Source organism: Phaseolus vulgaris, chromosome 6, assembly GCF_000499845.2.
Source record: "Phaseolus vulgaris cultivar G19833 chromosome 6, P. vulgaris v2.0, whole genome shotgun sequence".
Classification (NCBI taxonomy): Eukaryota; Viridiplantae; Streptophyta; class Magnoliopsida; order Fabales; family Fabaceae; genus Phaseolus; species Phaseolus vulgaris.
The window spans coordinates 4289504-4317240 of NC_023754.2; the positions used below are offsets into that span (position 1 = coordinate 4289504).

At 33.9% G+C, this 27737-nt stretch overlaps 1 protein-coding gene across 1 annotated transcript; it reads left to right on the forward strand.

Moving 5' to 3' along the window:
* On the forward strand, positions 1-27523 carry LOC137830971 (nudix hydrolase 3). Its single transcript, XM_068638420.1, has 21 exons — positions 1-240; positions 336-515; positions 1308-1385; positions 1824-1920; positions 2824-2957; positions 9411-9492; positions 14318-14404; positions 15122-15228; positions 15601-15772; positions 15849-16078; positions 17449-17530; positions 18447-18512; positions 20865-20942; positions 21049-21144; positions 21390-21496; positions 21624-21792; positions 23752-23835; positions 24423-24517; positions 24596-24686; positions 24787-24933; positions 27252-27523. The coding sequence occupies exons 1-21, from the start codon at positions 167-169 to the stop codon at positions 27303-27305; spliced, it is 2310 nt and encodes a 769-aa protein (XP_068494521.1). The 5' UTR covers positions 1-166; the 3' UTR covers positions 27306-27523.
* Positions 27524-27737: the final 214 nt, after the last annotated feature.

Sequence of the window (27737 nt, forward strand, 5' to 3'; positions counted from 1 at the left end):
AATTATAAGAACTCGTGTGAAAAAGAAATAAAAAAAGACATGATTAGATTGAAGAAGTACATTTTGCTGATGCCATTGCGATTCCACGTTCCTTCGATTTATAGTTGACTCCCTGGCTCACTCCCTCACTCCCCCTACTTGAAAGTTCGTTCAACAATACTCTGAGATGCAGCAGCAAGCAGTGGAACACCTAGACGTTCTCACCAAAACCGGTCTCAAAACCGGCGTTTCGAGGCCCAGGTAATTGCGAACCCAATCGTTTTTCTCCACAGTTCCTCAAGTTCGCGTTCGTTATAACAAGGTTTGCATTTGTGTGTGCGCGCGTTTGTGTTCAGGGGAGATGTGCATCGCGACGGCGACTACCACCGCGCCGTTCACGTGTGGGTATTCGCGGAGCGGACGCAGGAGCTGCTCCTGCAACGCCGCGCCTCGTGCAAGGACTCGTGGCCAGATCTTTGGGACATCTCCAGCGCCGGTCACATTTCCGCCGGCGATTCGTCGCTCATCACTGCTAGGTATTCTGCACTGTCAAATTACCGTTTCGTTTCGTGTTTGGTTGTATAGAGCACAGGACTTGCATACCTTAACATTCTGGTATTGCTGTTTTTTAAATCAGAATAAGAGTTTCATCTCGGTAATCACTGTAGGATACGATTTCTTTAAATGTCGTGGCGTATTACTGTGCTAAACTTCGAATCTCGTTGGAGAACTTCAGTTTTGTCGTTGGGGAAAACGTTCTGTTATGTGTTTTTTTTTTTCAGTTTGTTTCGTGTTTTAAGAACTTGGACAGGAAACGGTGAAATATAAATTGAATACTGTTTTGGTTTTGTTCTGATTTAACCTTTTTTTCTGTATAAATTTCAGAGAATAGAAAACAACGTGAAAACAGGAAATGCTTTTCTAACCAAATGACTCCTAGTATTGTGTGGACTAAAGGAGAAGTCTATTTGGTGTTTGATGAAATGAAAAAGTAGGTTTAGTTATATTGTCTTTGGCAGCTAATTTAGTTACTGACGTTTAGCGTGTTTGGATTTGTGAATGGCCATAGGGTACGTGCACTTAATTGAAGCAACTCTTTATTGGATTTATGCCTAACTCAACTTTACAAAACTGGTTTATAAAGTGAGGATTACACCCCATTATATATTGTAATCTCACCTTATTCTTAGCTGATGTGAGATCTCTAACAATTTTCAGAATACATTAAATTACGATTATTAACACCAAAGTAAGATTATTTAGAATGTTAGCAGAAAGAGACAGTATTGCTAATCAAGTCTGGTGTTGTTGTATGACTGATTTTTCAGGAGGGAGCTTGAAGAAGAGTTGGGCGTAATCCTCCCGAAGGATGCATTTGAATTGATATTTATTTTCCTCCAGCACAGGTAAGTAGTGTATGGTGTATTTCTGTATTTGGCAAAATATTAAAGTTTTTATTTTTTATTTTTTTATTTAATGTTTGAATTATTTTATAGATGCTACTACATTGCTTTGATGCTGCTTTCTATTTCTAAAGTTCCTTTTTTAGTTTACTTCTCACAAGATTGAAAACTGAATATGAACAAGGTGACGATTTATTGTATACCATTAATGAAAACAAATGAATTGAAAATTAGAAGTGAAAGAAAAAGTAAACACCCTCTGATTTTCCTTTCAAGTTAAGGGTTTGTTTAGACTATTGTGGGGTCTCTTCCGCATATGAAGGAGACTGCTAGTTTTGTGTTTCTTTTATTGTGCTTATAGGGTTTTTATCTTCAATTAATGTATTTCTCTCCTATTTTATCTGTGGACTGGCTGATATTATCTTTAAATATGGAATGCAGTGTCATAAATGATGGAAAATACATCAATAACGAATTTAATGATGTGTATCTGGTAACAACGCTTGATCCTATACCTCTGGAAGCCTTTGCACTTCAGGTAAGGATGTGTAAGTTGTTTCAAATTGGACTTTTTAGATCTCATTGAGAAACACACTACATAACCTTTATTCGATTATGGAACTAGCCTTTATGGCTTTTCATTATTTGACAAATTTAGCTTGTTTTAGAAGTGCTAGAATTCAGTTTAAAGGTATAACATTTGTGATCATTGCATACTTTTTTTAATGATTTAGTTTTATTTTGAAGTTTCTGTTCTGTAATCTGTGAAATGAGTCTAATTACTGAAATTATATACTGGGAGAGAACTTGAGTTTTTCTGGTCATATCTTGGTATCTATTATTGTTTAATGTCAATTTATGTTTTTTAACACGTCTTAGTGATTGAATTTAGAGTAATCTTTCAACTGTTGGACATAGTTTATTTGTTTGATTGTTTCATTTTAATTAACTCTTTGGCACATGGGAGTTACTTTTAAATATCTGGTAGGAGGAAGGTTTGGCTAAAAGAAGTAAACTCCATGAAATTCTAGTCCAAAAAAATTATTTATAACATCAGTTACATAAATGTTTAACATCTTTGGTGAAGCTCAATCAGACAATTTTTATATGACAAGAATTATGCAATAGAACATTCATAGTCATGTGGCTTCATTGATTATATTTTCGTTATTTTTACTTCTGTTTATGTTTTTTTTATCTGTATGTTGATTGAATTCCGTTAGATGCATTATAATTCTCAGGGTGGTTGTCTGTAAGTCAATAATGGGTTGGCAGCATGTGCTATCTCTCCACGATTGATTGTGGACAAAAGATATTTAATTGATGTGCTAATTTAATTCTATTGCTCTCATGTCCTTTATGTCTTTTCTAGGTGCATGCATGACTTATATTATCTTAATTATTCCTGATCTTTTTTGAGTGAATCTTCTTTCATTGGCAGGAATCAGAGGTGTCAGCTGTTAAATATATCTCTTACGAAGAATACAAAAGGTTACTAGTCAAAGAAGATTCAGATTATGTCCCTTATGATGTAAATGGACAATATGGTCAACTCTTTGATGTAATCGAAAAGAGGTATGTTATTATTTAAATTATGGTAAACTCTTTGATATAATTGAAAAGAGCTATACTATAATTAAGTTTTGAATAAAAGATTCTTATATACAAAACAAAACCTCTTTCAATCTGCAGTAACTCTTGTAAAAAGTATTATTATTCTTGTTTAATTCCTTGTACCAGCATAGTACTTCACTCACAGTTCAGATGGTCATGTCTTTCTATTTTCTCCCTTTTTAAAGTAAAATTTGTTCAATAGAAAAGAAGAGAAGTACAACTAGGGAGAGGAGATGTCCTTCAAAATAGACAAGAAAACAAGGAAAGAAAAAAGAATTGAGAGTGAAGCAAAGCTATATGATAAATTAAAATTCCCTTGTATTTTGTGTCCTCTTTAGTCTTCCCCATTTGTTGGCTTGTGCTGGTTTGAGGTTGTTAGAAGAATTTTTGGTAGTTCATGGGTGTGGGAAAGGGTTGCTTGCTCACAACAACAAAAGCAAAGGCCTATTGTTGTGAAGTCCCACATTGGTTGCTTCAATTCTTGAAGTGCAACTTATATATTTGTTTGACAACTTTGCTTATGCCACAAAACAGGCCAACCCGGCCCGCCAAAATCTGGGCAGGGCAGGTTGACCTGCCAAAGTTGTGCGGGTTGGAAATAGTCACCATCCTCACCACTTTTCAATACTTTTAATTTTTTTTCTTTTTTTAGTAATTTTTAGTAGTTTTTTGTTTGTTTTAGATCTATTTACTTGGTTATAATCATTGATATCACTTTTTGGACTATAAAAATACAAGATCAATAAAATTAAATCAAATTTTAATATTCTAATGAAAGAAAATTTAATACCTAACAAAATAAAGTAAATATCAACAATATTTCAATGAATCAAATGATGTGTAAAGAAATTAATGTAAATACAGTTCGATATAAAACATTGACCACCACCAATTTTTATTCCAAAAGCATGAGATCCCTCTTCAAAAGTGTCAAAAATAAAAAAAGGCTTGCCTCACCTGTTGCCTGCCGAGTTGGCAAGTTAAGCGGGCCGGGCCAATACGGGTTGGCGGGTTCAAAAAATTAACCCACCCCGCCTGACCCGCCAAACTTGGCCTGTTTTTCCATTCCTATGCCAAATGGTTTTAGGACAAATTTTGACATGGTATATAAAGTCTTTTCAAAAACTATGTTGGGTTGGTAGATCCACCATCTTTTGAGGATTATTTTTTTACGAACCTTTCTCCTAGGTTTGTTTTTACTATTTTGGCACTGCCTTCGACAAGTTTCTCGACGAAATTCTGGCAACTACCATTTTCTTTGGCAAACTCAGGGTTGGGATCATGCTGAGGTGATCTAACAACTATCCAAACACCATCGGGAACCACCCATCCACATGCCCTCACACACAACTTTTCTTCCTCATCAGTTGCATCTCTAATCAGTGCATGACGGCGTGTGTGGTGGCGCTTGACGCGATCAACCTTTACCTAGGTCACCTACTCTTTGCACTCCTACCCTTGTTGTGGCGATTGCATGAGTTTGTTTGGTTGCCTGATCTACTTTTGTCTTAGGTTTTTCTTTTATTATTTTTTTCCTCAAGCTTCCCAAAAAAAATCTTCTAATAATATATCAACCTCTAGAATAGATTCTCCCATATTTTCTAACCATATTGTCAGTATTACTTTGGCTTCCGAAATTTTGTTATCCATGAGTGAGTTGTAGTACAAATCCCAACTCACTACCACAGTTGAATATGTTCCCACATAACATCATGAACAATGGATAAAGATTGATGCTCAACTTTGTAGTATAATTAATCCATTCAAACCTATTATCCGGCTCATGAGATGTGTGCATCAATTTAAAGTGAGGTTTGTGCCCTTTATACTAATGACAAATAGCATTTGTATAGTGTGTGTCAAAATTTTTTACACTTGCTCAATGATGTTTTAAGTGCCCTATGCCTACTTATCTTAGGCAACTTCATGTTACCTTACACGATTTTAATGAGCTCCTTCCTCCGTTTGCTAATGTGAAGAAGGAACATGAGAACTACCGTACGTTCTTTATGACCTTGGACTTGTATGGCTTGCCACAAGAGTGTGCTACTACTTCTGATCAGATTTTGGGATCACTAGTGAACAATGCTATGATTCCCACATCAGTTGCGTTCCTTCGTATTCCTTAGAAAATAAACATAGAGACACATACTTTGTTTTCTGGTGAAAACATTGCCTTTGCATCATAGATAATAATTTTGGACGCTCTTGCATAAGTTGTTCTAAACATCGTCCAAAACTGTATAATTGATAGGTGTTGGAAGCTGCATGGAAGCCCCGTTGTTCACACAATATTGCCTAGACATCTATTGCTAAGTCACATGTTGCTCTTACATTACCGGTTGATCCATTTCCAACAACATTTGAACACTTTATCAACTGGGTTGTGACACATCAATCCACTAGTAACACCATTTTGGTGGCACACAACAATAATTCATATACTTTGTCTCTCTCAATCTCTTTCTCTTGGTCCTTGGATCATTGACTCTTGTGCAATTGATCACGTCTTTGGTAATCATTCTCTTTTCTCCTCCTTTACCGCGCCTGCCATTTTGCCTTCTACAAGTACTGCCAATGTTTCACAGACTCAAGCTTGTGGTTTTGATACTACCCAACTGCCCCAATCTCTTATTGTTAACTCTGTTCTTTATGTTCCTATTTTCCCTTTTAATTTATTATTTGTTACTTGATTGACCAAATCCTATGATATTATCCTCACCTTCACTAAAAATAATACCTTGCAGAATCGGATATCGACCTTGACGATTGGTGTCGGATGTGAGTCACATGAACTTTACTATCTCTCTCTCTCTCCATAACCATTGATGTGTGCATCAATGATATCTCTAATGATGATTCATGCACAATTCGACATCCTGAGTTGACGAAATTGCAGAGGATGATGCCAAGTTTAAAACTTTGAATTGAGTCATGTCAATTAAGAAAACATATTCGGTAGGGTTTTCCTGGTAGACTTAAAATATGAGTTTTGTCTCATTTTTCTTTAGTTCATTCTGATTATTGGGATCCTTTCAGTATTATACCCCTTTTGGCTTTATATATTTTGTTACCTTCATTGATTATTATTCTAGATGTACTTGGATTTGGTTAATGAAGATTCAACCAAAAGTGTTTCCTATATTTCAAAGATTTTTCATAGAAATCAAAACCCAAATTGATATATCTATATCCATACGTGTTTTTCATAGTGACAGTGCTTGTGAATATCTATCTAATGAATTTCAGTAGTTCATGGCATCCAATGGTATTCTTCATCAAACTTTGTGTCCTTAGACTCAACAAAATAGAGTAGCTGAACGAAAAAGCAAATATTTTATTGAAACTACTTGAACTCTTCTTCTTTGCCATTGTCTTGTCATTTTGTTGGTAATGTTGTCCTTACAACATGTTATCCTTAATGATCGGGTACCCCACTTCGTTCTTTTTCCTCTTTCCCTTCTATATAGTCTTATTTTACTTGTTTTTGTACCACGTGTTGTACATATCCTCACACTGGGTCAAGATAAACTTTCCCCTTGGTCATTCAAATGTGTTTGTGGGACATCATTGCTAAAGGTATTGTTGTTTCTCTCTTGATCTTCATCAGTATTTTGTGTCTGCTTACATTTCTTTCTTTGATCCAGATTCATATTATGAATTTCATAGCCTGTCTAACACTACAAGGTTCATTATCAGTCAAAAACAGTGAAGGATGAATTCAAGGATTATGAAGACCAAATTCTGAGTATTAGAAGGCCCAGGCAGAGATTCAGATTCAGTAGGTAGGGTTTTAGAGTCAAAGGAAGTTGAGACTGAGTGAGAGACATATTTTCTATATTGGTAGACTTGGATATAATGAATAATGATTCAGTTGGAGGGGAGATTAGGAGTAAGACTGAATACTAAGAGTTGGAGGTAAGGTAACACAAGCAATTGATTGAGTAGAAAGATCAGACTAAGGAAACCTGATTTTATTAAAGAGAACATGTTTTGAGGTATAAATGTGACCAAATTTTGACAAACACATATAGCCTTCATTTAGAGGTAAAATAGCCCAAGAAAACAAATTCTTGTGATTGAAAATCTAATTTTTGACTGTTATACTGTCTAAGAAAGGGAAAGAAAGCACATCCAAACACCTTTAAAAAATTGTAGTCAGGTTACTATTTATACGAGACAATGTAAGGGAAATTAAGTTGCAATGGAGCAGTGGACAATCTATTTATTAAATAGACAATAGTCTTAAAGGCAAAGTCCCAAAATTTTAGAGGAATAGAGGCCTCATGCAGTAAGGTTAATCCTAACTCAGTTATGTGCTTGTGTTTTCTTTCAACAACTCCATTTGGTGGTGAGTATGAGGACAAATAAGTCAGTACGGGTTTCAGATTTAAGTTTTAAAGGATAAAGCCAAGTGAATCTTGAAAAGGCATGAACAAATTAGACATAGTACAAATAGCCATAGGTGGATGGAATATGTGAAGGACCCCAAAGATCTATAAAATTAAACTCAAATGGTGAATTATATACAGTTTCAGACGGAGAGGAAGATAGTCTATGAGATTTCCCTACAACAAGATGAACAGAAATCTAGAGTTTTATTGGATGGATTTATTTTACAATGAGTCAATCTTCTCATACTTTTGATAGATTGTCATTTCATAAGAGAAAAACTGGACTTTGGAGACATCACCAGTAGATTTGTAAACTCTAATGGACAATTGGCTGACATATTCACCAAATCTCTAAGAGGACTGATGATCGATTATATTTGCTGCAAGCTAGGCACATATGACCTATATGCTCCAATTTAAGGGGGAATGTTATAATTATAGAAATAAGGAGTCAATCCTATATAATCAAGAATATATAGATTTATATGTATTATTAGGAATATTTCTATTTATTCCCGTACCATATCTTTGTTATTAGAGGACATCAAATTTACTCTATTTGTTGTGTTGTTTCCTTTTTCTCAATATAAATAAAGCACCTATGCTATTTCAGAAACACGTCTCTTCCCTAAAGTTTAAGAATATCAAAGTCTATAACTCATCTTGGTAACCTATATTGGTAGGCTTGCCTAGTTTGGCAGACATATGTGGAGAGGAGTGTTAGAAAGCCCCATATTGCTTGCCTCAATTCTTAGAGTGCGGTTTATACATCTGTTAGATAATTTCACTCAATCCCAATTGATTTTGAGATGAAATTTGACACTTATCTCTCTAGACACTAATGCCCAAATTTCTTGGCAAGTAAACCCATACTTGTGGGTATTCGAGTCAAAACCATGATTGTTGTTGATACATTTTAGGAAGTTTAATAAATTATTCGGGTATGGGTTACCCAGCTCATGATTGCTACTAGACTTTTTCCTTCATGAATTGGATTTTCCCCTGTCTGCTTGGAATTTTTCTTGTTTGCTAGATTGCCTTTTGAGTGTTGATTACTTGGATTTTTTGTTTATTATTCTTGGGGAAGATGGGTTGTCAAGTTCTTTGGTTTGATTGACTGGGATGGATGCTTCATGTTGGTATCTGAATTGGTGGTTTGGTGAGGTGGATTACTGGCTTAGGCTATTAAGCACAGATTTTGACATGTCTAATGATAGAGTTAGAAACTTAAATGAAAACAAACATAAGTAATAACAGAAAATCTAAATTAATAATCAATATTTGCATATTGTATTTTCACCTTCCAATTTACAATGAGCTTTAGAGAAGAAAAATGCTAATAGACACTATTTGTAATATTTCAGATTATATTTAAGCTTACTTTTCCAACTGTTTAAAAAAAATTGAACTTTTTTAATGATACTAGTGTTCTTGAAATCTCCATCCATATGAAGATGTTAGGGAGGAGAATATAACATGTGTTTTGCAAGTGTCAATATTGGAATTGTGTCTAACATTCTGACAACTCTTGCAATAAGAGTGTCTGTACTTTCATAGCTTAGAGTTGTTTTATTAGGGGCAGGCAAAGTCTTAGATGTTGGCTTGGCCCAGTAAAGAGTGGCCACAAGAATGGGTATTCCTCTGCAGATATACCAAAAAACAGCATAGGTAGACAAAATTATGATTTTGTCATCTCTTCCAAATCATTTTAAATATACAGAGAAAACTTTGTACAAAGTGAAGATCCAATGTGCCAACCATCCCATGCCAGAGAAAAAATTGGCAACCAGTATGTAGGAATAAGCATGTCGTTGTTTCCATTCCAAACTCAAACTACATATTTCCTTTTAACTGCAGATTCCCCATAATATAATCACATGGCTGTCTTAAAATTCAACTTTCTTAACTCTAAATATACTTCTGATTATATTCTATTAAAGACAACTATATGATCTTTAAAGTAGACAATGATTATTATATACTTATTTTGGTATTCCATACATTTACATATTTGTTGAAGGTACAAGGAAAATACTGTAGCACGCAGTTTGACTCTACAGAAGCAAATAAGTCGTTATGCTCCTGTTTCCCTTAGTGCAGAGGTTGTTATTATTTTTATTTGTTTTTGGTTCTTATATTGTACTGACCTATATCTGTCTACTGTTTAGCTATTTGTCTCCCCCATTCCCTTTTGTCAATTTGGAAACTATACTGTTGAAGTATTGTATTTCTAATCTTTTCTTCTTGAATGAAAATGCATCTTAGTTTGGGAAGGTTTGGTTAAACTTAAATAAGTGTTTTTGAAATAAGCAAATTTTAAATTAATCACTTATTTAAGATGAAGATGGGATTTGCTTATTAAAATACGTAGAAAATTTCTTATTTTTTAAAAATAAGATTAGACAAACACAAAAAAACTGTAATCTGTTTATTTTTATTTAAAAAAGTACAATCAAACTCACCCTTCATGTCTAAAACTAGACTGGTTTGTTTGAAATGACAGGGGCGTATGAATATATATAAAAATGTATCTCTAATATCTTTTTATCCATGTTATTTGAATGTTTCACTTATATACTTTAGTGTATTGCAATGGTAATTGTCTTAGCTAGTGTTTATCTCTCAGTTCTGATCTTTTGGCACTATCCAATTGTGTAGTTGGAAGGAACATTGATTTTGATCTCACAAAAAGAATATCAAAATTTGACAGTTAGCCAAATGATGATTGAACCTGGAACTAATTTCATTATGCCGAATAAAAAAGTCCTTATAGTGGCACTATAATAAAACTGTCTGGTATTTGGCTATGTTCTACGATTCTATTTTTTATGTTGTTTGGTCATTTGCACCATTATATTGTTTCTGTATTTTTTTAGGGTCTACTTAGATTCTTCTTTCTTGAGCTATTTACGAAATATATAAATTTAATTGGATTTTGTTATTTGTGGAACATTATCTTGATCTAAATGAAAGGGGATTTCTATATCACATTGTGCACAAAATCCCATCTCAAAGCATTAGTTGGAAATGGGTATAGTATTAATTGTCAAATATTTTATTGATTTATAGGCTAAAGGGAGAATGAAATATATTATTATTTCATGTAATTGCTAGATGTGGGGAAACAAAAAATTATTTAGTTGATAACAATCACACTAATTACATTCTCATCACCTATATTTGTAACAACCAAATAAGGAAATAAAAATATGGTGAAATGAATTGGAAGATTCTCAAGATATTTTCTTCCAATCATTATAGAGATATTGTGGATATTTTTTTCCTAATAATCCACTATTTACAATACTCTTTCCCAAGTTGTTAATTGAATACCAGTCAATCCTAACTTGCCTCCAAGATCTTGGAATATTCCTTGAGGAAGTCCTTTAGTGATAATGTTTGCTATTTGTCAAGATTATCCACACACCTTGAGCAAGGACTTGAAATTCAGCTTTTGTACTAGAATGAGATACTCTTTTTTGTTTTTTGTTCCTGTACTTAACCGGATTTTCCCCATGAAACATATAGTACCTAGAGGTAGATTTTCTGTTAACTTAAATAGTCTACATTAGTATATATCTTTATCGTCAAAGTGTCTTCTTTCCTTAACTATAGTTTCTTTCCTGTGCTTGACTTCAAGAATTTTTATCAATTGCTTGCATGTGTCTTTCTCTTGAATCATGCATCTCAAATATTAGGGTAGAATATAATGATTTTATTTACTAAGAGTACATCATATATATATATATATATATATACAAGATTGTAAAACTAATTTTCGAAATATAATAACAGAACTTAATATAATAAGATCCCTATTATTCAGGGATATTTACATTATACACTTTAATTATAAAATATGATTGTTGACACTCCCCCTCAAACTGGTGGATATGCATCTTCCATTCCCAACTTGGAAACAATCCTTCCAATGTTGTTGCCATTACAAGGTTGTCTTGAGAGGAGACATAGGGAATGCAGATTTGACCACTATCCAATTTTTCTTTGATAAAATGCTGATCAATTTCAATGTGCTTGGTTCTATCTTGTTGCACCGAATTATGGGCTGTTCTAATAGCATATTTATTATTGCAGTAAAGTCTTATTGGTTCATCACACTTTATTCCTAAGTCTTCCAAGATGATTTTCAACCATAGTAGTTCATATATCCCTTGTGCCATTGCTTGGAACTTTGCTTCAGCAGTGTATCTTGCTACCACATTTTGTTTTTTTACTCTTCCAAGTTACAAGTTACTCTCTTCAGCAATATGAACAATAATTTTTCCAAATCTTACATCATCGGCATCTTGAGTGGATTTAGTGGGTTGATCATCTTTCTCAGAAATCTGTTTCGTTTTCAGTCCCTGATTCTGGTGTTTTTGGTTTAAGTCTAAAATCAAAAGGGAGTAGAGGAGAATGATCTTCTTTTCTTATAGTCTCTCCTTTTAGATTATCTAGGTGAAAGTAACTTTGTTGCTAAATGAAAGTGACATGTCTAGACAATTTTTTGGATGGTGGCTGATAGCATTTATATCCCTTGTGTGGCTGAGTATCCTACAAAGACACATTTAAAGGCTGTAGGATCAAGTTTTCCTCTGGAAGCACTATGGGCATGGACAAATGATACAGCCAAATATTTTGGAATGATTTATTTGAAGTAGTCACAATAGAAAGAAGACTAGAAGGTAGTCTATTAATTAGATAACACGTAATAAAAGACCTTTCCCCAAAAAGATTTAGGAACCTTATGTTGAAATTGAATAGCCCTATTTTGGTCGAGTAAGTGCCCATTTTTCCTTTCAACAATCCTTTTCATCTGAACCCTAAAACTCTTTCTTTATTTGCAAAGCATTTCCTATGTCAAGTTTCTAATGCATTTATCTCCTTTCTTATGGCTTGAGTCCCATGCTCACTTTTCATGGATTCTTTGAACCGTGGTAGGAGTTTCTTTGCCATTAATGGTAGCAATAAAACTTCAAAGTTTATTAGAGAGATTATTAGTGCAAACATATTAAGAAATAAGATATTTTAGCGCATGATCTTTTTCTTTCTCAATGCAATGGGTAAATTTTCAATAATGCTTGCCTCCTCATTGTTATATTCATGGATCCTCACATGCGAGTTAGACAACTCTTACTTCGGAATCAAAGTAGGTTGTTTCCTTTTATGATATTTTTTCCAATGTCTTCTTTCTCACTATGGGTTGGTTCGGTCTTATTTATGAGGGCTTTATCACTTAGATCTTGACCATCCTGCAAAAATAGATATGATAATGATATGAAGGAGAACTCCTCCGTTTTAAGTGCTTTCTCTCCCTAGAGCGAAAGGCTAACAAACAAAAAATTTATTTTAATAAAGGTGGCATCCATGATGACAAATACACGATAACTTTGACAATGATAACATTTATACCTCTTTTTTTATTTATTAAAAGAATAGCTAATAAATAGACATTTAAGAGATCTTGGATCTAATTTATTGCGATTAGTATTATGAGTGATAAAAAATAACACGTCGAAAGATTCGATAAGAGGAAACAAAAGATAATAGAGACTTAATATGACTAATACCATTTAAAGACAAGAGTATGTAACTTGTTGATCAAGTATGCGACACTTAACACAACTTCTCCTCAATTGGTTTTAGGAACAAACATTGGGAAAAGGAGGACTCAACCTATTTCTAGGAAGATGACGATTCTTCCTTTTTGCAACTTGTTTTGTTGTTGAATGTTTATACATGTTAGTTCATGAAAAATACTATTATGAGACAAATTTTGGAGAATTAATGATTCACACATTCAGTACCATTGTAAAACTTAACAAAGATTTGAAAGTCCTTAGATATACTTTTCACAATGTATGTCCATGTGACACAGGTATAATCGCAATAAAAGTAACAAACCATTTTTCTCTAGAAATAAATTCTAAAACATGTTGCCAAACATTAGAGTGCATTAAGTTAAATGGGAAATTACCTTTTTTTACCACAAATGGGATATGATGCACGTGATGCTTTGACAATTATCAAATATCACATTTGAAAGACTCAACATACTTTTTGGTAAACAATCGAGAGAACAAGAATATGATAAGGTTGAATGAGGGATGTCTTAGTCTTTTAGGATGCAGCCACATTTGGGAACTTGTCCATGTCTCTGATTGTGGGACCCAAAATATTAGAAACATAAGACAATTTCTTTTATGATTTGTTGTTATTTTAAGTTTTGAACTTGAAACTTGTGTTGTTTTGATTTGATGTTATTATTGAATTTCTAGACATAATATTACTATTAGTTATGATTGTTTCTTTCATTATTTTTGTACTTTTTTATAAGTTATCCATATGTATATATTGTATTTCTTTTGACCGCAATGCTTCCACAATAATCTGTTATGGTTTCTTTTATAAGTTCATAAAGGGTTTTTGGGGTCCTCGATATGTTCTGTTATCTGATATCAATAACACTGGGTGGAAAGGGGGAGAATAAGGTCTCACGGAATCCTTGTATTCAAACCAAACTCATTATCAGTGTGATTTATGAGTATGAGCATTCTAGCAACACTCTCTTATACTCCTTCTAACACCACAAAAAAATTAATTTTTTTGGGTGGGTTTCACTTCTAAATCAGGACTAAGACTTGTTCATTGAGAGGTGTGAGCAACCAGGAGTGAGACTCATTCAGTGAGAGGTTTGAGCAACCAAGATGTGATTTTCAATCAATTTCAGCCATTACTAGGGGTGTCTTAGAAAAAGTGTGTTAGAGAGTGTTGCTAGCATTTTCCTATAAATGTTGAAGGTAATGATATCATTATTTGTTAAGTCTATCATTCCTTGGATTATTAAAAACATTATCAGTTGAGTTTGTCCTAAAATTTGTGGTTCTCACTTAACCTTAAAATAAGTTTAATGTTTCATTTTGGCAGTTATCCGGGCTTTCAGATTTGGACCGAGAGGCTTTGGGTTTTGTTGTCAAGGCTGCAACTGTTATGGATGAAATTTTTCTTCTTCAGGTTGTGTTTACAATCCATTTATAGTGTTTGCATTCATTTGTTTTTGTATCTTGTCTCTTTATTGTATGCTATTTGTTTAATATTCTTGCTCATATGAAGTATAAAATTTAATGGTAATTTTGACTTTTAATCTTTTGTCTACGCAAAATTTTTCTTATGAAAGTTCTTAAGAATTTCTTATGAAAGCTATTAAGAAGTGAACTTTAAGCCTAACTCAACTTTACAAAATTGGCTTGTAAGGTGAGGTTTGCACCCTCTTATATACCTTGAATTGACCTTTTCTCTAATCGATAAAGGATCTTCAACACATCCCGTCACGTTGAGACTCGGCAACTCGTGTATGAGACTATATATTTATGGATGATCCGATAGCTGTTCGATATTAAATGACTTTAATATCATTTTAAGAAGTAGATTTTAAGTATAACTCAAACTTATAAAACCGGCTTGTAAGGTGAGGTTTGCACCCACTTATATATTATGAATTGACCATTTCTAATTGATGTGAGATGTCCAACAAAAGTAATTACATGTCACACAACATGCTTGATAACTAGGTTTTGTTAATCATGTTGTGAAATTTGATGGGTAACTTATTTCTTTCTCCAAATGTTATTCTAATTTTGTAACTGTGATTGGTTGAGTAGAACCAGGAAGATGGATATGATCACATGATAATGTACATTGCTAAAGTTTATCTATTTATTTTCTTATCAGTCATGGTACAGTAATCCAGCTCTTAGAGATTGGTTGAAGGAGCATGGTGATACATCAGAGTTAAATAAGTTGAAATGGTCCTATTATCAGATTAACAAGAGCCCATGGTAAGTGTTTTCTTGATAATTTAGTCTGCCAACGAATTGTGTATACAGTAGACACGTACACAGACTTCTTTTGTCTTCCTGGACTTATTTGGGTCATTTGCTGCGACTTTAGTTTTAAACTTTTCTGCAGAATCTATTTTCTTAATCTGAGGGGCTCTTTTACCCTCAAAGATATGTTTTGACTTGAAATTGCTAGGACCAAATGCCAGAAAATGTTCTTGACAGATATATGAACATGTATCCGCCTTACGCACTTCAAATTGTGTTCATATAATTTTCACAGTAGAATGGAAAAACCCACTTATTGTAAAATGACCCTTTTATGTTCAGATATGTTGTATAGTATAATTATAATCTATTAATTGTTGGCAGGTCTAGTCTTGATGAAGATGTGGCATTTTTGACAACTGCAGATTCAGCAATAAGGCTGTTCTCTAACGCAACTAGGACAGTCAGAGATTGGAAGGGTGTGGAGTACAGAGCAGCATTTCCCCAGTTGAAACCTGTTGGCGCTAATTTCTACCCACCTGACATGGACAAAATGGTATTATTACACCTACTATACGCTGTTAAAAGAATTCATTTGCAAATTTGAAAATGATAACACTTTTTTCTTGCAGGAGTTTGATTTATGGAAGGACAGTCTAGAAAAGGATGAACAGAAAGAAGCAACAGGATTCTTCAGTGTTATTAAAAGGCACAGTGAATTTATTTTAGATTCTCAGCAGTCTGATAACAAATCAAGTTCTCATGATCTATATATAACTCCTTACTCTGAAGAATACCAGTCTCTTCTTGCAAAAGCTGCTGATTTATTGCATAAAGCTGGGGACATTACCAACTCGCCAAGGTAATGTTTTCTGTCCATATTCTCATTATTAAGCGCTCATTGTTCTGCTTTATGCTAAATGTTAGAAAACATGATGCAAAGGAGGAAAGAAAAATATAAAACTGAATATATGATTGTATTGATAACTATTAAAAGTAATTTTACGAGGAGTATAATGAGGCTTATATAGCTAATTAAACAACTAATCTCCTAACTAATTTTCTAACTAATTCAACAAACTGTAACCAAAATTTTATATCTCTAACAGCCCTCCACAAGATGGAAGATGTGCACAACACTTCGAACATGGGATGGAACAATTCAAGTTTCAAACCAAAGCGAAATACAATAAAACATGCTGAAAATAAATTGACTAAAAAAACCTGATGAAGAAAGTGCCAGTGGCTGAGGCGCATAACTTAGAACTCTTTGACTTGCATCTAGGTTGTTTTGAACTTATTCTAGTGTCTCTGCTACATTCCCCAACGAAGTCAAGAATCCGACTATAGAAAGCAACTATGACATGCCAAATTAGGCAAGTAAAGCTTAACAACCAAGCAGAAAATACAACTCAATGCTTAACCATAATCACCACTTGCGAGAAGCTACATTCCAGAAGCAAATATATGCTTAACCACCATCAGGCAGAAGCTAAACCATAAATCAGGCCAAAAAGGCTGAACATGAATGAAATCATCAAAGAGGTAAATCACCAAACAGTTGGTGTTCATCAGAAAACAAACAGCTTCAAGAGGAACCATAGTATGTTGAAATAGATAATAATCAATTACAAAATAAAACTGGATCCATCTCCAGTAGAGCTTCCAAAGGGCGTATCAAAGGCTGGTCTGTCTAATATATCACTATTGAAACACAATAACTAAGAGTGTGAAGGCGCATAAGGTGCTCTGTTTACCCTGAGCCTGGCAGGAGTGGTTACTTGGACAAGGCAACTCTGACGGTGGGGTCACCATTCACATTGCCGGCAGAGGAAGGGCTGAAAACACTAGAAAAAAGGACACAATGATGAGAGGATGCCAGTAATTGGAAAGAAAAACCTTTTCTGAAAAAAGAGAGGCACAGATGGAAGTGGGTCTACCGGAAGGACAAGGATCATGTAGAAATATAAGATAGATATTCATATGAATAAATCTTTCTATGTTATGAGCCAACGAAGGAACATATTATATATCAATTGTACAATAAATTACATAATGAAAATACATCTAACACTAACCATTACTATGAATTACTTATTGTACTCTCTTTTACTGTTCTTTGAGCTTTTTATTATGTGTGGCCGCATGAAGTAGGTGTAACTTGCATATTCTATCAATATTCTGACACTAAATACTAACAAATGCTGGTTAACTCATTCTTTCCTGGTGTAGTTTGAAGAGGCTGCTACATAGCAAGGCTGATGCTTTTCTTTCAAATAATTATTATGACTCAGATATAGCCTGGTTGGAATTGGTTAGTCATATCCTGTCATTTATTTTTGTGCTACTACCATTTTAAATTAAGTCCTAGGCAAGTTGGTGAGGCCTATAAATAATACTGAATAGTATCTAGTTGCTATCTTGCAAAAAAATGGAACTCCAGTATTTAAATATTCTCTAACTAAAAATCAATGTAGCTGTATTCTTAACTTCAATGAGAAAGTTTATTCAAAGAATGCTAATTTTATCAAAGTTCCACCAGTTCACGTGTCTGGATTCTTAGTCACGCATGTAGACATGAACATACTACTCTACTTTCATGGTAGTGTTATGATATTTATTCCTCTTTTCACTGTTATTTATTTCCATTTCTGTCCTGTACAAAATTTTGTTAATTTACTTTGCCAAAAAAAAAAAAAATAGAAAACATCACAACTTTTATCTTAACTGCTTCTGACTGACTAAATCCAAAGATTTATCTGAGTACAAGGTGATAATTTTTATTTTTTTGTGAATAAATACTATTAATGTTATATTGTTTTAACTCATTGCCAATCTTTTTAATAAATGTCAGGGCATGGTTCTGTTTTTAGTTGTGTCATGCAAATCAGCAAGTAAGACCCTTGGAAATTTTGGTGCGCTAGAGAAAATGTCCCTTGGGGATCATTTTGAATTTAAATTTGACAAAATAATTTTGTTTTATATGGAGAAAAGGAGACATAGTAAAAAAGTATTATGACACTTTGGCCTTTACTTATTATGAAATGGTCTTACACCCATTCAAATTACTTGAAAATTATGCTTTCATGGATAGGCTTTTTTACCAGTGAGTGATCTGGGCCGAATAGTGTTTATCTAAATTCCGAATGTTAGTATTCTGACTGTTATGTGTTTTTATAGTGATAAATTTTAGGATAAAAAAATGTTTCTTACTTTCTATTTTCTTGCAGGACTCTAAGTTAGATGTCACTATTGGGCCATATGAAACTTATGAGGATAAACTTTTTGGATATAAGGTAATTCCTATCAATGAGGCTTTGTGCAGTGTATACAATTAAAGTCCTATGAATATATTAGACTTAGATGGTTTTTTTTTTATAAAAGCTTTCATGTTAGGCATCACTATGCAACTTGACATCTCAGCTAGGCTGACACCTCAAGTAACAACAATCATTTGTCATCACATGAAAAAAGTATTATTAAAAAAAGAAAATACAAAAAAAATATGAGGAGACTAGACCAAAACCCATATGTTAACAAAAACGATACATAGGTAGACTATACCTATTCATAAAGAATTTTAAGAACAAACTTAGATGGTTTTTTCATTTTGCAAAATTTCTTACTTCTTTTTGAAAGGATTAGTGACAAAACAAGTCACGAAGGATGGTATTGCTATGGTACCATGCTGAGAAGAGAGAAACCGAGAAGGAAAATAATGAATTTTGTGTATTAGGTACACATATACGCATATTTAATTATAATGAATTAGAGATGCAATAATAATAGAAAAAATAAATATCTAATAGTGGGAAATATTTGGTAAGATATTTCCCTATCAAATCATATCATATCAAATCATATATCTAACACTTCTAAAAATTATCCCATATTACTATTACATGGGAAATAATATATGAGAAAAGTTACTCCAGAGATCTCCTTTAATCTCTCTAGATTCACTCACACATGGGCACACACACATACATATATATGTGTGTGTAGTAAAGGAGAGAGCAAGGTAAAGATGTGTATGTTGCAACAAAAGTATGAAGAGAGAGAAATAAAGAATTAGAATAAAGTTTACTGCTAGGACTCTAGATGACCAATAGATACAACAAAAAACAACTTTTACATAGTTGCTCAAAAGATAACACATAGATATGTATGTATGTACGTATGCATATATGCATGTATGTACATATAGACAAAGGCAAAGCGAGATAGAAATGGGAATGTTGCAACAAAAGTACAAAGAGAGAGAAAAAGAATCAAAATAAAGTTTACTACTGGGAAGCTAGATGACAAATAGCTACACCAAAAAACAATTTTTACATAGTTGCTCAAAAGCTAATATAAATTATTCTATAACACTCTCCCTTAAGTTGGAAAATAAAGGTTGTATGTACCAAACTTTAAACATATAAATTTAATCCGAAGTCTTCTCAAGAATATTTTTCAAAATATATGAGTTGATCATTAGAGCTATCAGACATAGTATAAATTTCCTTGGATAACAACTTTTCTCGAACAAAACAACAACCAATTCCTACGTATTTCGTTCTTTCATGAAACGCAAGGTTAGAGACAATGTGTAGAGCTGCTTAATTGTTATTTTCACAATACACCCTTTCTCAGAAAGTTGACTTTAAAATAACTCAACCTCAAACCGACTTTTAAAGTGAGATATTTACTCACTTATACACTATAATTTGGCCACATCTCTAGATTATTTGTGATCTACAACACACCCCTTCATTTTGAGGAATGAACTTCTCGAGTGTGGGACTAGATATTTGTGGGTAGTCCAATAGCGGGTGACACAATAGGTTCAACAAACCTACTTAGGATAAGCTCGAATAAACTCTCCCTCTCTTTAACATTTCCTCACTGAACAATGACAGGAAAAACGGAATCAACCCGCTCTCATACTAACTTGAGAGATCTCACGCCTTGGACCCTCAACAACAATTAGGTACAACAAAATGCAACTTTTATGAAGTTTCTCAAAAGATAAAATAAACTATTCTTAACACTTTTCAATATTGTTTGACAAATCTGGCCTAGCTTGTTGAAAGAAAAATTCTATTCATTACCAAGAATGTCTGTATTTACTGTCAGATTTTCTAGCAGAGAAATTTTTTGTGGTTGCGTTCCTTGTAGTCTCAAAGGTTCTTAATAGTTTGAACTATTCTTGCATAATTTGAGATTGACTAGATGAATCCATTGAGGGAAGATATTAAGACAATCATATGTAAGATATCTTTCCGTGACCATTGTCATTTTCACATACCCCATATGTTATTTGACAAAAGTGATACTTGGCGGAATTATGCAAGCATCCAAATGAATAAAATATATGGTCTGTAAAGTTGTTTTGAGGTAAGCATAAAGTAACATTGACTGGCCGGAGAGCTTAATAAATCAAGTTCTGGGGCAATTAAGTTTGAAGAATATCTCAAATTATCTATTGCATATGGATGGTGTTCTGGATTGAATCTCCAAATTCTTCTGCAAAATCAAGAATAAAGAATATAAATTATTTGAATGTCTAAATTTACTGGAAATTTTCTAGCATCCCACTTGAAATGACATATGACACTTACCTTTGAATTAATGAATCAATATTTGCTTTGTAATTCTTTTAGGCTACCTTTGAAGCATACATTGGAATCAGGGACGATGAAGCAACAGATCAATTGAAACTCTTTGGAGATAATCTGCAGGTACTATACTTGAAGCATTTTTGTGAGTAAGTTTTGTAGTTTTTATTTTTTCTAAAAAATTAAGTGTATTTGACACCTCAATTCTCAAATACTTCTTCCTGTTAAGCTTCTGGAGCAAAATCTCCCTATGGACAGTGCATATAAATCTAAAGATGTAAAGGCAGCACCTATCCGTGTTATCCAACTTCTATATAATGCAGGGGTAAGCCGTCGGAATATTTGAATATTGTCTGAGTTTCTCTCTGTCTCTCTCTCTCTGGCAGTAATTGTGTAGTTCTTGTTGAATTTTAATGGGTTAAAAATACAGTACGTAATATCTGGTTTAGGCAGTTATTATGGTGGGCAAAGTTTTCCATATCCTTTCTGATAATAATCCAAAGGCATTCACCATTTTAATGGGTTACTCATGCTTAAAACTGGAAATTGTACACTTTTGAATTGTTTCAGGATGTCAAGGGACCACAAACTCTTGCTTTCAATCTACCAAATGATGAGCGTATTGTAAAAGACCGGGGATCATCAATGGTCATGCTTAAGAATGTTTCAGAGGCTAAGTAATGTTTCCGATCATTAAATTTATAGTCTGTTGAAGTTACAATTTACAATTATGAATTCGACTTTTTCATTACATCTTTTTTAGATGGATTATTTATGTTGGGAGAACCTGTAAATTCTTAACAGGTTCAAGCATATTCTTCTCCCTATAGCTGCTGCCTGTGTTGCAGAGGAGCAACAAGAACATGTAGATTTTGAATCATTCTTTACACACACAATTTGCCATGAATGCTGCCATGGAATTGGACCGCATACCATAACACTTCCAAATGGCGAAAAGTCTACTGTCAGATTGGTTAGTTACATATACCTCACTTAATCAATTTCTTTGATTGCTAAAACTTCTGTATTACACTTAATGACAGATTGGCCAGACTGTGGTGTTAGTCCAAGGCACTAAATTAATTGTCATATTATTATTACATTTACTTAATAAGATTTGCCTTGGATATGATGCTATAAGTATATATTTTAAGCTTGCTGTTTTTAGGACTAAACTTAGTAATGTTGGACCATTAGGAAAGTGTGAGAAAATGCAAGGTAGCGGAGGGATGAAATAGTGTGTGTGAGATAGAGAGGGAGAGTAGTACTGACTACTCTTGTCACTCCATATAATCGTTAAAATATCGTAAATAATTGAAGAGCACTAATAATATCTTGCATGGTGATAAAACACTTGACTGAGATAGCAAGAAAAGGTAAATCTTTATAAATTATCTTAGAAAGTGAATTTTAAACTTAAAATCAACCTCACAAGAATTTTAAACTTGTACTAAGCAGGGGAACAAGAAAATAATTTTACTGATAACAATCATACAAATTACATTCTCAACAAAATGATATTGCAAAAAGAAGGAATTGTTTCTTATATCTATTAAGGAGAAGCAGTCTACATATCTCATTAATAGGTTGTCCACTCGTGTTTGGAAAGTTTTTTTTTCCCAATTGAACACATTTTGTCCTTCTTTCCTTCTTCTCCCCTAATGCTAAGTCTGCCATGTCATGTCTTTGTGTGTGTTTCCTTTGACCATTCTCGTAGTCCAGATACCCATAGTTGGTTAGATCGTATAGATGCCAAATTATAGTATATACAAATGATTATAGGAGACTATATTCCTTTATACATGATCTGATATGCTTATAAATTAGTTTGAATAAATTTGATTCTAATAAGATATCCCTATAATTATAAATATCCTAATTAAATAAGGAAGTTAATCATTAAATGTATAGGAATAAATCCTAAGAGATCTTCTAAGATTCTCTAAAATATTCTAAGATGATATAAGATATTTCTAACAATTCTAACATTACCACCCAAGCTGAAGCTCAATAAGCTTTCAGCTTGTTACGTCAAACTAATTTCCAAACAAATAAATCAAAATATAAAAAATGAGCTTCTGAAACGGCCATGAAATTCACTTTTACTGCTTTGCTGCACACGATCTTCATCGCAGCATGACACTATTGGTTCTTCATGAGTTGTAGGGTGCTGTCCTGTTACACACCTCTGCTATTACAACACATTTGACATTCATAACAGATGAATGAAGATAAGAGAAAACCATGAAATCAACACCCAAAATGAAATCCAACTAAACTCGCAAAATCCTCACTGACCTTGTGATTTTAGATGAGTTTGAACGAGTTTACTATAGTTTACATGAGAATAACAAGTTAACCCATTTGATCGATGGAATAATGTGAGACTTAGGATATTGCAGTCTTAATTGTGAGGGATTGTTGGAAATCAGCCCTAGCTGCCTTATTTATGGCCTCTTTGAGGGCTGACGTTGTTGTAGCCTCAAAGGTGTTGATTTAGTCTTACATTAAATAGAGATATGATTTAAAGAAAAATATAAATCATAGGTTGTCTTCACCATGCAAACTCATTCTATGGGGTTGAATTAGTTCCTAGTTTCAAATTCTAAGAAGTCTTTTCCTTGTTCAGCATTAGAGCTTGAATCAAGTGACCTATCATCAAGTGACCTATCAGCATTAGAGCCTTAACAGTCTCTTTGGGATTGGTTTGGCTAATTTATAGTTTAGTAGTATGGTATAACACAGGGAAGTTAACTACTCTGTCTTTTATTAGATGGTATATGTTTCAACTCTCTTGCATTCAGTAATCATTGGATACTATCAATCAAGTAATGAGAAGCATCTCTAGCTTAGAAAAATATTATTCTGTGTATACTTTATTGCACCTATCTATTTGTATATGATTACTGGAATATTTTTCTTTTTGATGCAGGAATTACAAGAATTTTACTCAGCTCTGGAAGAAGCTAAAGCTGATATAGTTGGCCTTTGGGCATTGAGGTTTTTAATCTCCCAGGTTAGTTATTATACTCTTTTATTTGCTCACAGGATGAAACAAGAATTTATTGAGGGAAAATAAATACATTACAGGAAACTCAGGAGTTTGTCCTAAATATGAGAAACCCTGTAAAAAAGGAAGGGGAGCAAAAAGGGAAACCATAAGCTTCACTATGCACTCAATATCTCTGAATTTTATGAAACAAACCCCTGAATATTGTGTTAGACAATAAGTCTTACATTATATTCTTAAGCTAGATGACTGTATGCAAACTTATAGAGCACAAATGTGCAAAACTTCTCTTTCTTTCAGCAAACTCCCATGTTGGGGCTTGGTAGGACAACCGGATTTTCTTCAAGTGACAATATACACAACTGTTAAGCAACTGTATAGTTAATATATTTAGTTAAGATCACACATTATATATGCTTTACACCTTTTGTAGAAATATTAATTATGCTTTATGTCTGTCTTCATCACTTGGTTGCTAAGTTGTTTTTTTAAGTGTTTTGTTTTGTGTTTGCCTTCTTAGATTTTGTATACATCTTTGTTTTGGAGCTTACAACAGATGCTAATGTCATCGATTTTCTCTATGATTTTACCAGGATTTGCTTTCTGAAAGTTTATTGAAGTCAATGTATGTTTCTTTTCTTGCTGGATGCGTCCGCTCCGTACGTTTTGGTTTAGAGGAAGCTCATGGGTGCGCTGCTAGCTTTACATTCTAGTTTCATCTTGTTTATTATTGTCATGTAATTTAACATCTACTGCATACTGTCAGAAAAGGACAAGCATTGCAGTTCAATTGGTTATATGAGAAAGGAGCCTTTGTCTGGAATTCTGAAGGCACAATTTCTGTTGATTTTACCAAGGTATTATGGCTTAAAATTAGTGTTTCCATCTTGGTCCCCTCCATCTTGAGTTTGTTTGAGCTAGAGATGGGTGATATTAACTAAGTTTTTCTTCCTCAAGATTGAAGGAGCAGTTGAAAGCTTGAGCAGTGAGATACTCACCATACAAGCCAAAGGTGATAAAGAGGCTGCTGGTTTACTTCTCCAGAAATACTGTTTGTTGACTGAACCACTGAAAGTCGCTCTAAAAAAGTTGGAGAATATTCAGGTATAAATCAACTACAGTACTATGTTAGTTGCACTGTTTTGAAAACCAGAGCAGATCACCTGGTTCAATTAAGAACTAGTCTGGTGATTAGCCTGGTAACTTCAAAAATTCTGGTCTCTCAAAATCAACAAGATCTGGTTAAAAGCTGTTATAGAAAAACTAGTTTGAACCAATCTTTTTATAATTGTTTATTTCTTTATTTTTAATTTAATATTGTTGAAGAGTCCACATTGACTAGAGATACAGCCAAATTATAATATAGTCGTGAACACATCTTTGATAGCATCTATATGTCTCCTAGAGCTCAATACTACTCATTCTGATGAGGAGAAGGAATACATTACTCATGTTCCTTATGATAAAAAAAGGAATATCAAAGGTTATAATATTATTAATTTGAGAATATCAGTTAGCTCAGCAATCAAGGAAAATAGCAGAATCCAAGACTCCTCCTAGAGAAAAGAATACTCTCCTACATATTTTTGACAATAATCTAGCATGCTTCTCTCTACTTTCCTCTCTCCCCAAATACGGACTCCTCCCTGCACGTCCCTCATGCCACCTCATCCATTAAGTAACTAACTCTCATTCTCTCCACTATTGCCCCACTCTCTGTCTCATTCCGTCCACTATTGGGCCTCACTCTTTTTCTTATTCCCTCCACTACTGGCCCCATTCTCTTTTTCATTCTCTCCACTATTGGGCCCCACTCTCTTTCTCCTAGTGTAACTTGCCATATTCTGGACCTTTCAGATTTTTCAAGTATATTAGGTCTATAAGCATCTTGTCAATGTTTAGGAGTCCTATCATGTTCCTTGTGCTAGTGCAGTGGGGAGTTTGATGTATGCAATAGTGTGAACTAAACTTGACCTTGCCCAAGCAGTTACTCTAGGTATGTGAGTAGACCTTGGAAGGAGCATTAACAGGCCATGAAACGAATCATGTACCTGAAGTGAACTGGGGACATTAGAATTATATTCAAGGGTGATTCACAATATACATTGGAATAGTTCTCTAACCGTGCTGCAGACTTCGATGCTTGAGTATCCATTACAGGCTATGGTTTCATGATTGCCAGGTGTTTAGTCAGTTTGAAAGCTACTCTCCAATCAATAATGGCTATGGCTTTGGCGAAGGCAGCTATGGAGGGATATGATTGAAGGGTCTAATAGGTGATTTGGGGTATCTTGAGGAGAAGACAATCATCTTTTGCAATAGTCTAAATGCAATATGTTTGGTCATGGATCAAATTTAGCATGGTAAGGCAATGCATATTAATGTCATATTGTTCCTTCGCACAAAGGATAAGATTGAAATGAAGTAGATTGACACCAAGGAGAATCGTAGATGTCTTTGCAAAGCTTGTTCCCAAGAGCAAGATCATATGTTGCTTGGACTTGTTGGACATGGATTGTCGGTAGTAATTGCAGAAGAAAGTAGTTGCAGTCCAAGGTGGAGTCTGTAGATTTTGGTGTCCCAACCTATTTATAATAGCTAGCATTGTAGATGTCGTGAGTTAGAAGGGTCGTCTGATAGTTATAAATGTGTCTATTAGAAAGAGTGTTTGATAACTCAATTGTGCATCGTCTGATAGTTATAGATAGGAGTGTCTGATAATTCAATTGTGCATTGCCTAGTGAATCAGTAGTCCATTGTAAGTGTTTTGTTTTGTTAGTTAGCTATTGTCATATACTTCTCACTAACATATAACCGTTTTTGTAGCCCTATACAAGGGTGACATGAGCTTGTAGATATGTTGAATTACAACAAAGTACCTTTCTGTAAAGCTTAATAAATAACATGTTTTTTTTTGTATCTATGATGATTTGTGTGTCCCTTGTTCGTTTTGCATTTAGTATTGCCCTATTTTTTTCATTGTTCTTTGGTCCCATCTCACCATTAGGTGCATGATAGTGAGATATTCTGATCCAGATTGGGCATGTTCCCCATTCCTTGAAGCTCCATTTCTGGGTTTTGCATATTTGTTGAAGATAACCTTGTTTTATGGAAAAGCAAGAAATCGAATGTCGTGGCGAAATCTAGTGTGGAAGTGGAGTATCAAGCTATGACTACAATAGTCATTTAGGAGCTTATATGACTCAAACATAGCATGGCCTTGTCTATCTCGACTATAAATATATAGGAAAAAAGAAAAACTGTGAGGACCTGGAAATTAAATTACAAACACTATGCTAAGTGGTCTTGATTGTATTAGTAAAATCTCATAATTATATTTGTTAGATACTCCTAATTCTGCTCATATAGTCTGTTTGTGCACACAGAAACTAATTCGGTATATATTGTATTGTGTACCCTAGGTACCTGTTGATGTAACTCCAACTTTTCCCATTGCCAGCAACATATTACAATGAAGGCAAGAGAAGCAATGTGCAAATTTTTGATGATATCTTTTTTTTGTAAGCCAGGAAATAAATGGTGTCTTCTGTTTGAGCTAGTTGTGACTATGTAACGTTGGAATTTTTGTTTCTTTGGGATGTTGCTGTTTACCGTTCATTGATTAAAATAAAAACAATTAGACGTTGTCTTGTTACAATGTTGTTATTATGCAAATTCCCAAGTTTTGATACCACTCTTGTTGATGGTCCCTTCTTGGGTTAGGACATGCTGAAAGGTTGCATCGTAAACCTTATATAGTGTTATTATATATTTTGATCTCACATATTTCACCCGACAAAAGAAATTAAGGAAAACAATGAACAATATGTTATTGATAAGGAGAAGAGTTTGAGGGGAAATGAAGGAATGGCGAAAGAAGCAGGGAGTGTGATGGAAGCAAGTAAAAG